At 42.2% G+C, this 17,766-nt stretch overlaps 2 protein-coding genes across 3 annotated transcripts; one reads left to right on the forward strand and one right to left on the reverse strand.

The window, feature by feature from the left end:
- Positions 1–591: 591 nt before the first annotated feature.
- On the forward strand, positions 592–7,896 carry phc1 (polyhomeotic homolog 1). 2 transcript variants are annotated; one of them, XM_035162613.2, is made up of 14 exons: positions 592–740; positions 1,854–2,017; positions 2,240–2,350; positions 2,442–2,507; positions 2,609–2,752; positions 2,985–3,164; positions 3,330–4,076; positions 4,179–4,314; positions 4,419–4,594; positions 4,721–4,784; positions 4,884–4,971; positions 5,566–5,737; positions 6,149–6,389; positions 6,991–7,896. In XM_035162613.2, the coding sequence occupies exons 2-14, from the start codon at positions 1,898–1,900 to the stop codon at positions 7,140–7,142; spliced, it is 2,397 nt and encodes a 798-aa protein (XP_035018504.1). In that variant the 5' UTR covers positions 592–740; positions 1,854–1,897; the 3' UTR covers positions 7,143–7,896. The 2 variants fall into 2 exon arrangements, with proteins under 2 accessions (XP_035018504.1, XP_035018503.1); XM_035162612.2 differs by having other exon boundaries at positions 1,893–2,017.
- On the reverse strand, positions 7,883–13,897 carry styk1b (serine/threonine/tyrosine kinase 1b). The gene is made up of 10 exons (XM_035162695.2): positions 13,387–13,897; positions 12,203–12,258; positions 11,879–12,049; positions 10,748–11,080; positions 10,446–10,627; positions 10,279–10,353; positions 9,637–9,845; positions 9,458–9,498; positions 8,786–8,882; positions 7,883–8,693 (listed from the first exon to the last, which is right to left on the reverse strand). The coding sequence occupies exons 2-10, from the start codon at positions 12,255–12,257 to the stop codon at positions 8,501–8,503; spliced, it is 1,356 nt and encodes a 451-aa protein (XP_035018586.1). The 5' UTR covers position 12,258; positions 13,387–13,897; the 3' UTR covers positions 7,883–8,500.
- Positions 13,898–17,766: the final 3,869 nt, after the last annotated feature.

Consider the following 17,766-nt stretch of genomic DNA (forward strand, 5'->3'; position numbering starts at 1 on the left):
GAGAAGGCAAATATATATATAAACACAAAACATAAAGTCATTAAAACGATCAGCAACCGACATACAAGTAACATTAAGCAAAGCAGAAATCAAAACTGTCATTAACGAATACAGTCACAAAACATGGCAAGAATACTGGGATTAAAATGACACAAGGAGACACTTGTACAGAATTCAAAAACATGTAGGCACTGGTGAGAGAAGCAGACTGGAGCAAGTCAACGATACTCTTCATAAAATAGGCAAGCAAGTCCCAACTGGACTCTGCGAACACTGCAAAAAAACACAAACTGTCACTCATGTATTGATAGAGTGTAACATATATAATGACCAAAGAAGGGACTTAATATCAGGATTAAAAGACGAATAGCAAAATATTACACTAAGAAAATGTGTTAGGAAAGACATCAAGGAATATACATCATCTTCTAATGAACTATTAAAGAGAAACAGGAAAAAGGAAAATAGTTTCATTTTAGTTTAGTTTCTGTTGCCGCCAAGCTACTGCTCCACACTCCGGTTCAGAAGGTGGCGGTAATGCACCTATAAGCTGGGCTGCCAATAAACACCAGTAGAAGAAGAAGAAGGGGCGGGGTTTGGTTGGAGGCAAAATCCCTGAGAGGAGCTGTCTGTCGCTCTGTCTGTGTCTGTCTGTCTGTCTGTCTGTCGTTGTTTGCAGTTAAAACCAAGGAGCTCAACATTAATCTGTTCTTAACTTGTGAAAGAACAGAAACAAACAGGTAAGATAAACGCGAAAGTCTCCTTTAAATCACTAATGGCTGCTTTGATGCCGGGGCGACAGTCAACTAGTTGCTATCTTTCTGTCTGCTAGCATCGCTAGTTAGTTAGCCTAACCATGGTGCATTTACATTGCTAATAAACGTATGTGTTACTCTTTCACTTTTTTTGAACAGTCCAGCACTCGTTCTTTTTTTTTTTTTCAAACTCGGTTTCAAACCTTACTGTTTGTAATCATGCTGTTTCACACTTGCTGTTTTAATTACAGCTAACCACCAAAGTCCATTGTAGTTAGCCGCAGCTAGCTAGCCCCTGTCTTACTTGGTGTTTTCCTCCATGTTCTCTCTTTGCTGTCCATCTATCATGTTGACAACTGGTCGCATAATGAAAGTAGCACCTCGGCCCTGCGCCCTACGACCAGCGGCCAAACTGTGGCAACATCTGCTCCGCTCATTTCAGTGTTGACACATCTGTGCGGGGCTGTGATTTATGGACCCCCTGTAAAACAATAATACCAGGCACCTCTGTTTATATGAAGTGATCCTAATGCTGGGAACTCTCAGTCCCCAGAGACTTCAGCCCATTTGTGCATTTGTTTTGAGCTTGTTAGCCCCTCGTGAGAGACCCATTTATTGGTTATGCAGAGATTATGATTATTGCTGTTGTTGTTGTTCTATATATAGTATATCCCTTTTCCAGCTCCATTTTATCTTAACAATATGCTATTCCTAATGTAAAATAACAACATCACGAGTGATTATGACTGTTAAAGTTGAATTGCAAAAAAAATCTTTTTATTTAAAATGTGGTCAAACATAAACAGAAGTTAACCTATACTGTCATGAAGACCTCCAGAAAGTTTGATCTTTGGTTTTTGAGTCATTGCTGAGATACTTACCTAAAGTGGCATCACATCAGTAATTACAGTTAATAACAGCTGTTAGAGATCAGTGGTCAGGCACATGCAAAATACCAATATACGTTGTTCTATATGTTGTTGATGGGCCTATTTATTAAATTGTCTTTGAGACCAGTTTGGGGTACAGAGTGTACATGCTGAGATAGTTACAGTTGTAATGTTATGCAGTGGAAGTAATTATTGTGTGTGTGTGCAGCACATGTCATTCGTCACTGCCACTTTTGGTTTTGAGCAGCAAACATGGATGGAGGCGAAGACCAAAACACAAGCACCACCAATGGAAATCCGACTCAGACAAGTGGGAACTCCCGCGCACCCCAGATAGCCAACATGTCTCTGTATGAGAGACAGGCTGTACAGGTGAGAGTTAGCTAACAATTTATATTTGCAATTTATCATAATGTACAAATGTAAATACCCTTTGGATAAGTCTCAAAGTTGTGTGTGTGTGTGTGTGTGTGTGTGTGTGTGTGTGTGTGTGTGTGTGTGTGTGTGTGTGTGTGTGTGTGTGTGTGTGTGTGTGTGTGTGTGTGTGTGTGTGTGTGTGTGTGTGTGTGTGTGTGTGTGATTTTGTGTGTTTAGGCTCTTCAAGCTCTGCAAAGACAGCCAAATGCAGCTCAATACTTCCAGCAGCTCATGCTGCAGCAGCAGATCAACAGTGCCCAACTCCATAACTTGGCCGCAGTGCAACAGGTAACTGGCAGTACCAGTAGGAAAATTCAGTTGTGACCCAATTTTATTTATTTTTGATCTCTTTAAATTGTAATTTCTCTCTTTTATCCAGGCCACCCTTGCAGCTAGTCGCCAGTCCAACACCCTGAGTAACAGCACGTCCCAAGTACCTACCACTGTAAGCAATATTTACTAATATTTACTTTGGGAATGACACACAGCTAACTTATCAAGTAGTAGTTTTTTTTGGTTACAAATGCAAGTTGTTGTTCCTCCCAGGTCAACCTCAGCACCACATCTGCAGTAGGGACGATGACCAATCCTCGTCCCCACGGCCTGGCAACCTCTGCAACCACTCCAGCTCTCAACCAGTCTGTGTTGCTGGGTGGAAACTCGGCAGGACAGGGACAGATGTATCTTAGGGTGGGTTTTAGGCAACAATCAAAACATTTTATATATATATATATTGCTCTTGTCAGTGTCACCAGTGCTTTTGATATAATAATTTAGCTGTTTATTCTGTTTTTGAAAAATCTTATTGATTTGGTGTTCCAAATGTATTCCTTGGATTGCTCTAATAGAATGTCATTAGTTTTCAATGTCATTAAAAAAATTATACACTTCAACACTGATAATCTGTCCTGTTCCTATATAGGTCAACCGCTCTCTCAGGGCTCCCCTTGCTTCTCAGCTCATCTTTATGCCTGGTGGAACAGCTACAGCTACTGTAGCCACAGTGACCCAGACACAGCCTCAGATGCAGCAGCAGCAGCAACAGCAACAACAACAACAGCATGAAGTTGCTCCTACCACTGCCCAGTCGGACAATGATCAGGTTTGAGTGCCATTAAATAACTGTAATGTCAAGTTTGAGCTATTTAAAAGTTGTATAGTCTTCAGATTTGTATATTGTTTGTTTAAGAAATATGATTGGTCCAGTCAAATAGTCACAAGACTCTCTTCTCCTGCTTTATTTCTCAAATACTCCTTTATGTCCTAGGTGCAGAACTTGGCCCTACACTGTGCTTCCACTCCCAGAGCAGTTTCTATCAAGTCTGAGCTTCCAGAGAGGAAAGACTGTGCCAGCTTTCCTCTCGGTCAGCAGCAGCAGACTTTCTCCCAGAACGCTCAGCAGCAGCAAGTACAACCACAACAGCAACAACAAATAGTCAAACCCAATTTTACTCAGCAGTCCACTGCCAACACTATGACTGTAAAAACTGGAAACCAGGCCATGACTGTCACCCCTGCTGCTTCTGTAGCTCCCTCCTCCACCAACTCTGCAGCACTCCCTCTCTCACAACTCCTCTTGTCCTCCTCTGCTGCCCCTGTGATCTTGGTACCCACGTCAAATGTTCCTACCTCCACCCAGGGCTACACCATTGGCTCAGTGACCACAAAAGCCAACATCAACACACAGACTCTGGTGGTGCAGCCACTACAACAGGCCTGCGCTACAGCAGACAAAGGGCCTGTGCCTATCCAGCCCAAGACAGCCCAGGGACACCGTTTACCTGTGCAGTTGCCTCCTAGACACCCACCTCCCATTCTACCAGCACCACCTAGCAACAGCCATGCCTCCACTGCAGGACACAACCATCCCCACATCCCTGTGCAGCTTGTGGGAGCCAGGCAGGGCTTAGCCGGAAATGCTCAGGCTGTTGCCCTGGCCAATGCACGAAGCAGCACAGCCCATGACAACACAGCTAGTGGGAATGTTAACACAGTGTCCAACAACAGTGCGATGGTAAGATCAACCATTTGAAAGGACGAACTCGGTGACACTGACACTGTTTTGCTTAGGTGAAGTCTAATAACTGCCGCTGCTTTTTCCTCCACATACCATCAGATGAAGCCTGCCATTGGCTCTCTTAAGAGAAAATCTGACTGTGATGTACCAAACGAGATGGCGACAGAATCATTAGACTCTGCACCAGTAAAAGATTCTGCTCCTCCCTTATCCCCTGCCCCCACAAAGGACTCAGGTCAGTTTGTCTTCTCCAAATCCAGCACAAATAATTAGTAATATTTGAAACCTTGAAATCTGGTTTAATAACCTGTTCCCTGTTTGTTTCAATCCTCACTGTAGCTCCTGCAACAGCTGCCTTCTCATCTCCTCCCACGCTGTCCTTACCTCTGCCTTTGCCAAGAGTTGGGCATGGGGACAAAGACAGAGCTCCGGTTCCGCAGGCAGTGGTCAAACCTCAAGTTCTCACCCACCTCATAGAGGGCTTTGTTATCCAGGAGGGAGCTGAACCCTTCCCTGTAAGTGCACCCTGCCATGAAAATGCAGATTTCACATAAAATCCTAGCTTAAGTTTGAATGACACTGGCTGTGTTGCTTTCTGTGTGAAAAGCTCCTTACTGTCAGGCTTGTATGTGATGTGACAGGTTGCCGGACTCCTCAAAGACAGAGATTTTGCTCTGGCTGGCCGCTCAGAAAACGGACCTCCATGTAAGTGGAGTTTTGGATTTGAAAGAATATGATACCATAAACCTGTTTGTATGTATTTTCCAAATGTAATATATCTGTATACTTTACTTTTCTCTGCAGTGTTGAAGTGTGAATACTGTGGAAACCTGGCACCAGCCAGCCAGTTCAGAGGCTCAAAGAGGTTCTGCTCAAATACTTGTGCTAAGAGGTAGGATTTCCTCCAACATCCTAAAGGCTTGTTTCTGCAAAGAGAGATAAATCACCTCCCACATACTTCAATGTCTGATTCTCTAACATTGAAATGGTTGTTAAGCAATACATCCACTAGAGGGCAGCGCAGAGTCAACAGTTACTGACAACAACAAACATGGCAATGGTGGAGGAGGTTGTGATGTTGTACCTCTTAAGAAAGAGGAAATAGTGGCTGTTTGTTCCTGTGCCTGGGCAAAGTAATAGATGTATGTCATTTCTTAACAACTCGCAAAGTCTCTCCTCAAAAAGTTCTGCCATGGTTGAATTTCTTCCTCGTGTCCTGATTGTCTCGTTTGAATTATTGGCTACCCTGCCCCCCATGATTTCCAGTGGTACTGCCCCATTTTGTCTCTTTCATCCAAGTGCAGACAGAAGACTCAGTCCGTGTCTGTACACATATCTAACGTTGAGCATAAATGAGCCTTAGAGATAATTAAATAACTTCGTTTTTTATGCTACCTTGTTTAAAATAAGCTAAAAACTCTGAGCAGGCAACAACATGGAACTCCAAATCCCTTCCTGTGTATTGACTGTTCCTCTTGGTCCACAGGTACAATGTGAGCTGCAGCCAACACTTCAAGACAAGCCGGGTCCGAAGTGGAGCAGGACTGGCATCCCCTCCTGCACCGTCTGAGAGCATGGCAAAGCGCAGGGGCCCCTCCCGCAGGAGCAGTTCTAATATCACCTGTAATAAAATGTCAAACAGGCATCTAGCTGTGAAGGTAAGAACTGAAGTTTAAAGGACAAAGTTGGAGATATTACATATTTTGAGACAGTAATGACTTGATCTACTATCGATTATTATTATTAAAAAACACACCAATAATTTATTTTGAGTCAAATCCTCATACAGCTTACTGGAGCCTACTGGATGCTCATTAGAGTACGAAATATGTGCTAATCCTCTGAAAACAGTCCCTACCAGATGCACTATTTACCTCCTTTTGAGTTACATTTGCTAAAAACTAGAATTCTAGTTTTAGGAAATGATGTAACCTGTCCTTCAAAATGCATTTTGTATTTGTAGCTCATCTTTCTGAAGATTGTTTATATCATGTGATATATTAGTAAAAAATTATGCATACTCTCACTGGCTTTTTTAATAATCTAAATCTCCGCTCTTTTGGGTGCAGTGTCATTCTGAGTCCAGTCGCTCGGAGGACGTGTCCAGCGATGGGGAGGAAGAAGAGGAGGATGATTCTCCTTCACTTTCTCCAACCTCCTCACACTCCTGCTCCAGAGCGGACCACAGCGCCCCTCAGTCTGACAGTTCAGCTCCTGGTAGCCTTCCACTGGAGGGCGCCCACTTTCTCTCAGCAACTCCTGCTCAATGGAGTGTTGAAGAAGTCTGCAGGTTCATCTCTTCGCTTCAAGGTTGGTGTTCAGTGATTAGGAAACTGTTAAAAGCCTCAGTGTGTGATGCAACATGTCTCCTGGGGCCTTAGCTATGAAGGAGGATTTGTGGTCACTGAGGTAACTTGAGGTTCAACCCTGAGTTTTCAGTCCTGTGAAGCTGTTTCACTTGTTACCAGGGTAAATCGCCATGGTAACTTACACTGAACTGCTAATCAGATTACTGGAAAACAGAGTTATCGATCTACAGGATCCTGGCAGGGACAAAAGAGTTGAGGCGCAGTAAATTGAGAAATAATAAATGTCAGCAGATCTTTTTATAGATGGGTGGAATCATTTTGCTGTTTGAAACTTTTGTAAATTTTATATGTCACTGACTTGATTCTATCAGCAACTCCCCCTCTGTCGCATTAACACTCACTTAGCTGGATAAGAAAACCCAGGGTTCACTGAGACGGTTGATAAGCAGCTTCGTAGTAGAGGTTATCAGTTCAGCCGATGTAAGGTTAAGTGAAGCTGGATAACGAAAACATATCCTGTGCGTGTTGAACTCACTTAGTAACGCAGGTCGCTGGTCTCTTTCTGGGCTGGTTGTATCACCTTGTCTCTCTTTTGTGCTCAGGTTGTGAAGAGCTGGCCGCCCAGTTTCTGTCCCAGGAAATAGACGGGCAGGCTCTCCTGCTTCTGCGAGAGGACCATCTCATCTCCACCATGAATATCAAGCTGGGTCCCGCTCTCAAGATCTGTGCCTCCATCAACAGCCTGCGTGAGTGAAGAGGTCGGTGCTAAAGCGGGGATCAATACCTGGACTTGCTCCTTTTGTTAGTAACAAGTTATAAACCTAAGACTGAGATCATTACAAAACAATGGTGCTCCATCAACCGTGTGCTGATATGGAAACGGACAGTTTACCCTTTGGACCTTGAATGTGTAAAAACTGAATATATGTGTATGTGTGGGTGGTGAGAAAGGACATTCTGAAATACCCATGTCTGTCTGTTGGTCACTTTTTTTCTGTTACCGTGTGTAGAGACCTTTTGTATGTAAACTATACACCAGCCTGCAGTTATCGATGCTCGGTGTTCTAGCTAGAACAGCTCACCTGTTGGGTTCAAAAAAGACATGTTGCCTTCTTGCTGTATTTCAAACAGTGCTTTAACTTTAGTAGTATGATTTCTGATGTCAGCAACAACCACTTCATTGAAACGTTTCTGTCTGAGTACTTTTTTTTTTTTTTTAACCATAGATGTTTAACCCAGGCTCCAATCTCATCGAGCGAAGGACACTCAAACAGCCTAGAATCTTAATTAGTTCATTTTATTAGTTATTAAAAGTTTAGTTTTGTATCTTTTCCATTTTGTATTACAATCAAAATTATTTTTTCATGGATATAATAGTTTTAGTAGCTTTAATCAACCTAACTACCTGAAAATAGGTATTCTTCACAGTTTGCCCTCTAGTGGGCGAAGTGGAAGTGCTCTTTGTACATGTATGCAATAATGCCAATAAAACGATTCTTGTAACAGGACGTGTTTATTCATGCTTTTACATTTAAATTTCCTTGAAAAGTAAATAAGGTCACCCTAGATGATTTATTTATTTAAATGTAAATACTTCACTTCATTTCTCAGGTCCATCCACATGAACTGAGCTCATAGAGAAAACGTGTAACAATATTGCAATTTTATTAACAAATCCTACATTTCCATAACTCTAACTAATATAGAATTGTACAAAAATAGCGTAATAACATGTATATATTACATCTTTTCATATACATCGGCTTCAGGTTGTAAACATTTGTAAACCATCATATCTACGGTACCTTCTACAAGGTCAGGATGCAGCAGCTGTACGTCGGTCAAGTTTACGTATCTTAAAAGTTCACTATTACAACATTTCATGTATTTTCCCCCACAAATGAGTCACGGTTTCAAAAGGTAAATAGCTTAATATACATGTAAGATCTTCTCGTTGTTTGCATCAACATTAAGTGTGAGAATACACAGCAAAATAAAGGTAGAGACTCAGTGTCCACTTCTACACAGGACACTGTAATTGCACCAGAAAGACTTTGTGTTGTAAAAGTGCACCACTGGGGTATTTTAGAATAGTGCCGGCCCAGGCAGTGATCAGAAAACAGTGTAGCTGTTGGACTCCCCGTATCCCGCTTCCTTCAGATACTGCTCAATGTTAATGGTCCCAGGCGCCTTGAGGACTTTGTCGGAGGCGCTCTTCTCCCCTGAGGCGAGCTTTCGGCTCACGTCAGCCAGGGAGGGTCGATCCTGATCCTTCCAATTACAGCAACCTTTAATGACGGTGTACCTGAGAGAGGCAAAACGTTTGTTTGTTAATGAGAGAACTTCGGCAATCGCTGAGTTGCCTCAGGTTTGGGTTTGTGTCGTCTGGTTACTCACAGAGCGTTGGAGGAGTTGGAAGGTTTTTTCAGACTCTTCCCTCTTTGGTGAAACTGTAGAAGTTCATTAACTGGGATTTCTGCAAACGGAGCTTCACCTGGAGAGTAAATAGCACATGTGGGGAGATTACATATTTTCACATTACAACACCAATGTTTATGGTCAACAGAGAAACTCCTTATTTTGGTGGAAAACACAACAGCAGGTACCTCCCTTTTTCTTTAGAGGTTAATGTCATGTTTCAATTGTTTTGTGTTTTCTTATCTGTTGTTGTGTTTTGAGGTAAACCATTGTTTGTTTTTTATTTGTTTTTTTCTTTTCCCAATTGTCATTTGCATTTCAGGGCCACCGTCCTTTAAGCATAGATGACATGTCTCTTTTTGGCTGATTCAGCATATTAAATACCATATAGATAAAATTCTATTAAAATCAAATATCGACATAAAATACCTCACCTTTACTAATTAACTAAAATAAATGTATGTGTATGGGAAATGTCAATGTGTTGAGACACATAATCATAATATCACAGTATATAAATATTGTGACCCTACTGTTTATTGCTGTCCCTTGTAGTAGAGAATCATACTTATCTACTAAATACATTTATGAGTCGATCCATGAATTTATAATAATAATAATAATAATAAATTAAGTCACAGATGAACTTACCCAGTGTTGCCATCTCATACAGTAAGAGGCCAAAGGACCAGCTGGAGAGACGCACACAAAGGAAAGTATTGGTTAGTTTTCACTGAATGAAAAATAAATGTCCCTAATAACATTTATTTCATATCCTACAGTAACGGTAGTTTGTAGCAATTTTTAGTTTCAGTGTAAGAAGAACTCACACGTCACTGCTCTGACTGGCCGGCCTCTTGGCCAGCAGCTCTGGCGCCTGCCATTTCTTCAAGCTGGTATCATCCTTCTGAGTGACCCCCTGGTCTTTCCTCGTGTGGACCCCATGAAGACCCCAGAGCTTGGCCGTGTAGTCCTTGCTGACCAGTACGTTGCGGGCACGAATATTTCCGTGGAGAAGATCTTTGCTGTGAAGGAACTCCTGATAGAGGAAGAAGACGAGGACATCTCAGGATTAAACAGACAGGCCTGTGCGGTTACTGTAACTTAAATATTCCTGTATGTCGGCGTAACATTTGAATTGTTTGGAGAGAAGAACGTGCATTTTTAGATCAGACTTAAAGCATATTAATGTAGAGGTCATGAAAAAGTGAAAACCAATTGAATAAAAGTATTTTTGTTTCCGGGATGGAAGTTAATTTAATTTTAGAATTTTTTTTTTGTAGGGCTCCAGTTGCTCAAAGCTGTAAAAGTAACATTTTGGCGATTAACAGGCAGGCGCATGTGTTTTTTTGTGCATGTGCTTTGGAGGAAAATCCTGTCAACAAGTCAATCCTGAGGTTCAGTCCCGAGTTCTGTCACTGATTTCAAAGTCAAACGTGGCTTAAAAAGTTGTTAGTTATTTTCATACTGACCAGAGCTGAGGCCACCTGCTGGGCCATAGTAAATATTCTTCTCTCAGTTATTTCACATGGAGGATCCACATGTTCCTGAAAGAATAAACACCCCAACAAGTTATATTCTGTCATTTCCTATTTTACTTCAGTTATATAATTTTTTTAAAACACCTCACACTTCCTACCTGTCTGGATCTCCACAGGAGGCTGAGCAGGTCTCTGTTCTCCAGCTCCTCCACCACTGTGACCAGGGGAGCTCGCAGGGACACCACACCGAGCAGCTCCGGCAGGAATGGATGAGGCCCGAGCTGAGCCAGGAAGGAGGCAAAACCCAGGAAGTTGTGTCTTTCTGAAGCATCCGCAGAGTCTGTGGAGCATAAAAAAAAACGACAGGGAAACGAAAATGAAAAACTAAAAACTGTAGCAGCAGAAGTCAGAAAAGAAAGACCTGAAAATCAGATGATTATGAGCTCTTTAACCATCTCACCATTCAGCACCCGCAGGACCACGTTCCTGTTCTCCATCCGGGCCCTGTAGAGGGACACAGAGGAGTCGGAGCGCAGGCTGAAGGCCACGGGCAGAGGGGTGACCAGGTTGAAGGACTCGGGCAACCTCTGGCGGGGCAACTCCCTGGGCTGGACGATGGGAGTGAAACTGGGCTGGAAGGGCTGTGGTTGGGGGTCGGGCGGGGGAGCGAGTGTTCTCACAGGCACGGAGAGGTTCTTGGAGGAGTAGGCGTTTGTGGGGTTGAAGGTGGAGTAGGAAGTGGGTATGTCCAGAGCGATGCTTTCATGCTCCAGCACATTGATGCCTGGTGGAGCTACGGACAGAGATACAGAGGGAGAGAGAGAATAATCATTATTATGGAATAAATACAAGATCAGAATTATTATTATTATTATTTCCAGTATTGAAATATATTTTTTAAATAATAATAAAACATTATAAATAGTCAAGAATGCTCAGCTGCAGTGTAATGGAAAAAGCCAAAGGTAGGATTATCTCTGTATTGAATAATTAAATAATTGATCACATACATGCATCTTGAGTTTAAGAACAAATATTTAATAACCAGTTTATATCACACTATTATGTAGTCGTATGCAGCTATATGGACATTTTGAGTACTAGTTAAAGCACAGTATTTTGTAATATTACAGAGTTTTACTATAATGTCATTCATCAATATACTGCGTCATGCATAACCTTGGGACTCCATTTCTGGTGGTTATAGCACATACTTAAAAAAACAAATAGCTTATTACCAATGCATTATAGTGTGTTATAAACCATTTATTAAATGTTTTCATCGTGCTTACACATGCTTCATAGTGTTGCAGAATAGCAATGATAAACTGTATGATCTGTCTGTGAGCGGGTGAAAGCTTTTACAATTTTGGTTTCACTTATTTACATGTGATTTTAAAGGATAAGATCGAAAAGCAAACATGATCTAAATATTGTAGGAAAATCAAACAGAATTTGATTTGATTTTGAAGTTTAACGGTGTGAAAAGTTTCAAACACTTTCACTGCTTTGATGAGATACATGTCCACCTCCTGAAAACTGCAACAGAAGAAATACACAGATGAAAACATCGTCTGCTCCGGTGTCTTACCATCGATACCATGCAGTTCTCTCCTGGAGGTCGACTTTGAGGCCCGTGGACGCATCCGTTCGACTCTCTCCGGACAGAAGCGCATCAGCAAAACGAAGACCAGGGTGACCAGGAAGCTGGCCAGCAGGAAGATGGGCACTACGATCACCTCCTGCTCGTAGACACGGATCTCTGCACACAGCACGGAGCAGATACAAGGAAACGTCAGCGGCTCTGTATTTGCACGACGTGTGCCGGTATGTTTGTTCATCTCTCGACTCCAGTGACCTTTCACGTCACTGATGGTCGGAGTCTTCAAGATCTATCTCTGATAATAAGACTCACCACAGATTGTATCTCCATGTTTGCAGCGGTAGTCTGCCTCTGACAGCGAAGACATCCTGTCAAATGTAAATGTGAGAGTGTATTTTATTCACTTTTGTCCATTTCACACATTTAGGTCTCTAATAGCTCCGCCAGGGAGGTTATGTTTTCACCTCAGTCCATTTGTTTGGAAGTTTGTCAGCAGGATTACGTGAAAACAACACAACTGATTTCTATGAAACTTGGTGGAAGGATGTGGTCGTGGTCAGGGTCAGGGAGGATTCCCTTTCGATTTTGGTGCGGATCCAGGTTTTTATTTTTCACTTCCTGTCATTTTCACCGTGAGATAGAACTTTTTTTGTCACTGTTTGCTACGGGAATCATTCATGGATCTTGATTTCAAAAAGTCAAGTATTTAGTAGGTTTCAAGTAGGTTGTTTCTATATGCTCATACAGTTGTTAGGTCTTAAAGTCTTTGTCGTGGATGACCAAATGGACGCACATGATTCAAAGCAGCAGATATAAAGTGACAGTGGAAATCGTGAAACCCACTCTGAGTGGTAACATGACTCCTGCAGCCACGTAACCAGTGTGAGAAGGTGTCTGAGCCAACGTGTAACTGAGACCAGGAACAGTGTTGTATCACAGCCTCTGAGACGTTTTAGAATATCAGAGTAAAAAAACTCTTCTGACACTTCGCTGCATCTTCTTCAACCACAGTGAACCTTGCTCCCTGTGTCTTCACAGCACACACCTCCTCTGTTTGTCAATCTTAAAGATGAAGTCATATTATATGAGCTCAACTAGAACACACACCCTTTATCAAAGCCCCGTGAAGAAAAACAAGGATATAAGGATATATACTTCAAGTGACACTGCCGCCTCACAGAAAACCATTTTAACCCCATGATCGTCCTCTCACATCAGATCCCGGCAGTCCAAACCTGTTCATCTGCATTTTTTGTACACATTATTACCAGGGCTGCACTACACACCCTAAAGGGCAAACATACAGGACAGAACAGCAGTGGCTCGCACATTCAAACCAATGATAATCACAGAAAGAGTGAGATACACACAGTTGAAGCTTTTATTTACATGAACACGAGGCAGATACACCAGCTCCCTCCACCTCGCTGCTGCCTTCATGACTTCAAAATCCGATGGAGTGACCGTGAGGAGACACGTAGTGAATTATTTCTTACCTCAGCTCCTTCAGTTGTTACTTAGACCCCAGATAAAATGATAGATCCTGTTATTGGAGGCTCATGTTTCCCTCCTTCACGCAGACAGGCACCTTTCACACATCCTCCCAGATGAACGTGGAGCCTGCTCAGATCGTCATTGTCTTGTTTCTCTCAGGCGACGTCAGGCTCAGGGGATTGACGTACTGCTCTCTGTTTGTCTACCTTCCACCTTCAGTGTTTTTCTCAACTCCACCCTCTTCACCTGCTCCTTATCTGTCTCCCTCTCTTATTTACCCTTCCTTTTTCCTCCTCTCTGTCTCCGTCCCTCTCAGCTCCAGTGTTGATGCACCAGCACTGCTTTTCTAACACTTTGCTCTACCACATTCTGTTGTTTTCTTTTTCCTTTTTGAAGCCAGCAGTGTGTCAGCTTCTACCAGCCCTGCCTCTCTCCTCTTTGTTTAGGGAAACTGGTCCTGCAGGTCCTTGTCATTTAAAGTCTCCTTTTGTCAAGCGTGTGTGGCCCTCATTGCCCAGGAACTCGTATGACAAGCTCTGCATTCCCTGGAGTATTTAGGTGACAATAACAAGCTGCACTTCCTTCCAGGTAGAGGTAACAAATAAAGAAACATCTCCCCACTCCTAAAAACATGTAAATAGCCAGCTGTCAAGTCAGATCAGGCATTGTTAAAAGATGCCACAGTTCGCTCTACCACAAAGATTATATCATACAGTGGATAGGGAACTTGTGTTTACAGTTTTTAGAATTAAGAGCTCAGAGGCTCTGCCTGAGGAAATACAACAGGCTGACTCAGTAACCTCCTTTAATTTAAAGTTTTACACACACTTTTATCGTATCACACTCTCCGATTTTACCTAATTCAAGTTTTTATCATTCTAACGGGTGGTCTTGTTTGGATTTTAGTATTTTTTATGTTTATTTATTTTACTTGTGTGTCATTTATTTGTGAGGCATCTTGTAACTTTGTTTTGAGAAGTGCTATATAAATAGATATAACGTAACGTAAAGTAACGTAAAGTAACGTGAAGTAACGTAAAGTAAAGTAACGTAAAGTAACGTAAAGTAACGTAAAGTAACGTAAAGTAACGTAAAGTGACGTAACGTGACGTAACGAAAAGTAAAAAGTAACGAAAAGTAACGAAGGCTGCCTGTTTGGTCTAGCATATTTAGGTCTAGCGAGTTGATGAACTTTAACACCACACCATTAATATGGCGTTTGACGAAAAGTCCCAGTAATCTTATGCCTACATTATCAATGTCTTGAGACCCGTTTGATACAGTTTGACATGGTTACGGTCAGTGGATGAGGAGGAATACATCCAAGTGTAAGACATGCAAAAAACAAGACATTTCCTGTTTCCACCAGGGGGCGCTGTGATTTTAAGTCAAGATTTCTGTGTAGATGTCATCAGGCTGGGACTCTTGTCTTACATGTCTAGTTTGGAACTCGATTGGAACAAATATGTCAGAGATACAGAACCTCATGTTTTGATGGCGTGTAATCAAACTTTGACGCCATGCCACGGTCACACCGTGTGACGAAAAATCGATCTTTGAGTTAGTTTTTATCTCCATCTTGTTTAAATGACACTCTTCTCAATATGAAGTTGATCTGATGAAAGCCTACGACAAGTTCGTCAAAGTAAAAATGTGGAAAATGGCCAATATGGCCACTAAAGTCAAAATGGTGGGCTTCCTGTTGTTTCTTTCCAATTGCACCTCTGACCATTTTGTTTGTCTTGTCATGATACACCTCTGGGCATTTTTGTGAAGATCGGTGAAAGCTAACTGAGGGCTTTTCCTTAGATGGCACTGTTGAGCCATTTTTCCACGCCCATTTCCAATTACTCCAGCATACAATTACTTTTTGGGGTTTTGAATTCCCTGCAAACTTTGGTAACAATTTGAGCATGTCTAGGCCCTGAAAAAGCCCCAAAAGGGAAATACAAATCCTTCAAAATACAATAGGGCCTCCCACCGGAGGTGCTCGGGCCCTAAATAGACATGCTCAAAAGATCATGAAACTTTGCAGGAAATTCAAGACCTACGGATATTTTATTCAATGTTGTTTTTATGTAGCCAACTGTTCCTTTGATGTCACATTTGAAACCCTCATGCCTGTGTTCTAGTTAGGGCCCGAGCACCGAACAGTAGGAGCCAGTGGGAGGCCCTATTGAACACAAGCATGAGGGCCTGTATTGTGTAGCCAACTGTTCCTTTGATGTCACGTATGAAACCCTCTTTAAACCCTATTTATTGAACTCTGGAGGAGAAATTTGTCAGTTGAGTTTGAGACGGCGACAGGATAACAGCTCCAACCTGACCCTTCATATTCAACACTGCTACCAGTCCAAGACAGGGAGAAGACAACAGCTCCAAGAAACACCAAGACTATTAGAAGACAACGGATCATTTTTCTCTACAACACTTACCCTGTACCTGTGTTCAGCCAAGATGAAGAAGGGACACAACTTAAGAAACGAGGTAAGATTTTCTAATCAGGAGACACTTTTAGTGTTACACATCTTCAGACCACCTTACATTTTATTTCATTATTTCATGTTTTGTCTGTGAATTTTCAATAAACCCGTCACATCAGTCACCTGACATTCAGTCTGAACTGACAGTTGCGGTCTGTGTGTTACAATACTTTCCATGAAATGAGTCTCTGTGGATATTATGCAGCTTCTGTTTAGGATAATTCACTTTCACTTTAGTGTTGAGATACTGTACTTAAGAGAAATGCAGAAACTGCATTTAAATTAACTCGTAACAATTTCATGTGATGATCAATGTTTTAAGAGATAATGAATGAATTGATGAAAGTGATGTAACTGTTAAAGTTACATTCAGCAGTGTGGATCATTAGAGATGAAGATGAAAGACCTCTTGTCTTTTTCTGTGTATCCAAACTTATGATGGGAGTGTGTATTTACCTGTTATATGTATGTTTGTGTCTTTCAGTCCGTTGTACATCATGTGGAATCTCCCACCAAAACGATTGAGTTCCTCCATGGAGAGATCAAGGAAATGGAATTTGAGGGAATGGAGCTAGCTCAGGAAAATGCGGCACTGAAGTGCATGATGTCCACAAATGATGCTAGGTGGAAGAGGGACAAACAGGCCATGCAGGATCAGATTGATTCCGCCAAACAGGGCAGGCCTTTGACTCTGGAAGAGCCATGCAGACAGAGTTGGAGGACGAGCTTGGAGCTGGTGTTGAAGGGCAAAGAAAAGTACATCTACAAATTGAGTTCTCGTCTCAAACGATCAGATCGAGAGGGTGAAAAGGGAGCTGAGTGACAAGTGCAACCAGGTCAAGGCGATGGAGATTTCCTTTGACAAGAAGATGAAGCACATCATCTCTGAAAAAGATGCAGTGAAAAGTGATCTAGAGAGGCAGCTGACTGCTGAAAACTCAGCTCTGGCCAAAGAGAATACAGCTCTGAAGAAGCAGGCTGCAGAAAACACTGCTGTGGCTGCAGAAAACGCTGCTCTGGCTGCAGTGAAAGTTGATCTAGAGAGGCAGCTGACTGCTGAAAACTCAGCTCTGGCCAAAGAGAATACAGCTCTGAAGAAGCAGGCTGCAGAAAACACTGCTGTGGCTGCAGAAAACGCTGCTCTGGCTGCAGTGAAAGTTGATCTAGAGAGGCAGCTGACTGCTGAAAACTCAGCTCTGGCCAAAGAGAATACAGCTCTGAAGAAGCAGGCTGCAGAAAACACTGCTGTGGCTGCAGAAAACGCTGCTCTGGCTGCAGTGAAAGTTGATCTAGAGAGGCAGCTGACTGCTGAAAACTCAGCTCTGGACAAAGAAAACACTGCACTGAAGAAGCAGGCTGCTGAGAACGTAGTTGTAAAGGAGCATGAGGCCCTGATACTGAAGAACATTGAGCTTCAGGTACGTTAAATCAGATCATTTTAGATTTGAATTATATGGATTGTAAGTTTGTTTCATGTTTAGACTTTGAGGAAGAAAGTGTTGACACTTATGTTGTCTCTGTCTTTTCAGGAACTCACCTTTGAGACCGACTCGGACAAGGTGAAGGTCAAAAAGGAGAAAAAGGAGGAAAAGAAAGAGCAACTGGAGAGCAAAGAACTGAAGAAGAGGGAGAAGAAAGAGAAGAAGAAGCAGGAAAAGAAAGAGCAACTGGAGAGAGAGAAGGAGAATAAGGAGAGCAAAGAACTGAAGAAGAGGGAGAAGAAAGAGAAGAATAAGCAGGAAAAGAAAGAGCAAATGGAGAGAAAGAAGAAGGAGAAGGAGGAGAAGGAGGAGGGGGAAGGGAGAGTGAGTTGGAAGATATTCCCCTGCTGGTAATAAATTATTGTTTTATGTTGACTACTTTGTTTTCATAATCGTTTGAAGCAGTAATTGAAATGCA

This window comes from Hippoglossus stenolepis, chromosome 8 (genome assembly GCF_022539355.2).
Source record: "Hippoglossus stenolepis isolate QCI-W04-F060 chromosome 8, HSTE1.2, whole genome shotgun sequence".
NCBI classification, from domain to species: Eukaryota; Metazoa; Chordata; class Actinopteri; order Pleuronectiformes; family Pleuronectidae; genus Hippoglossus; species Hippoglossus stenolepis.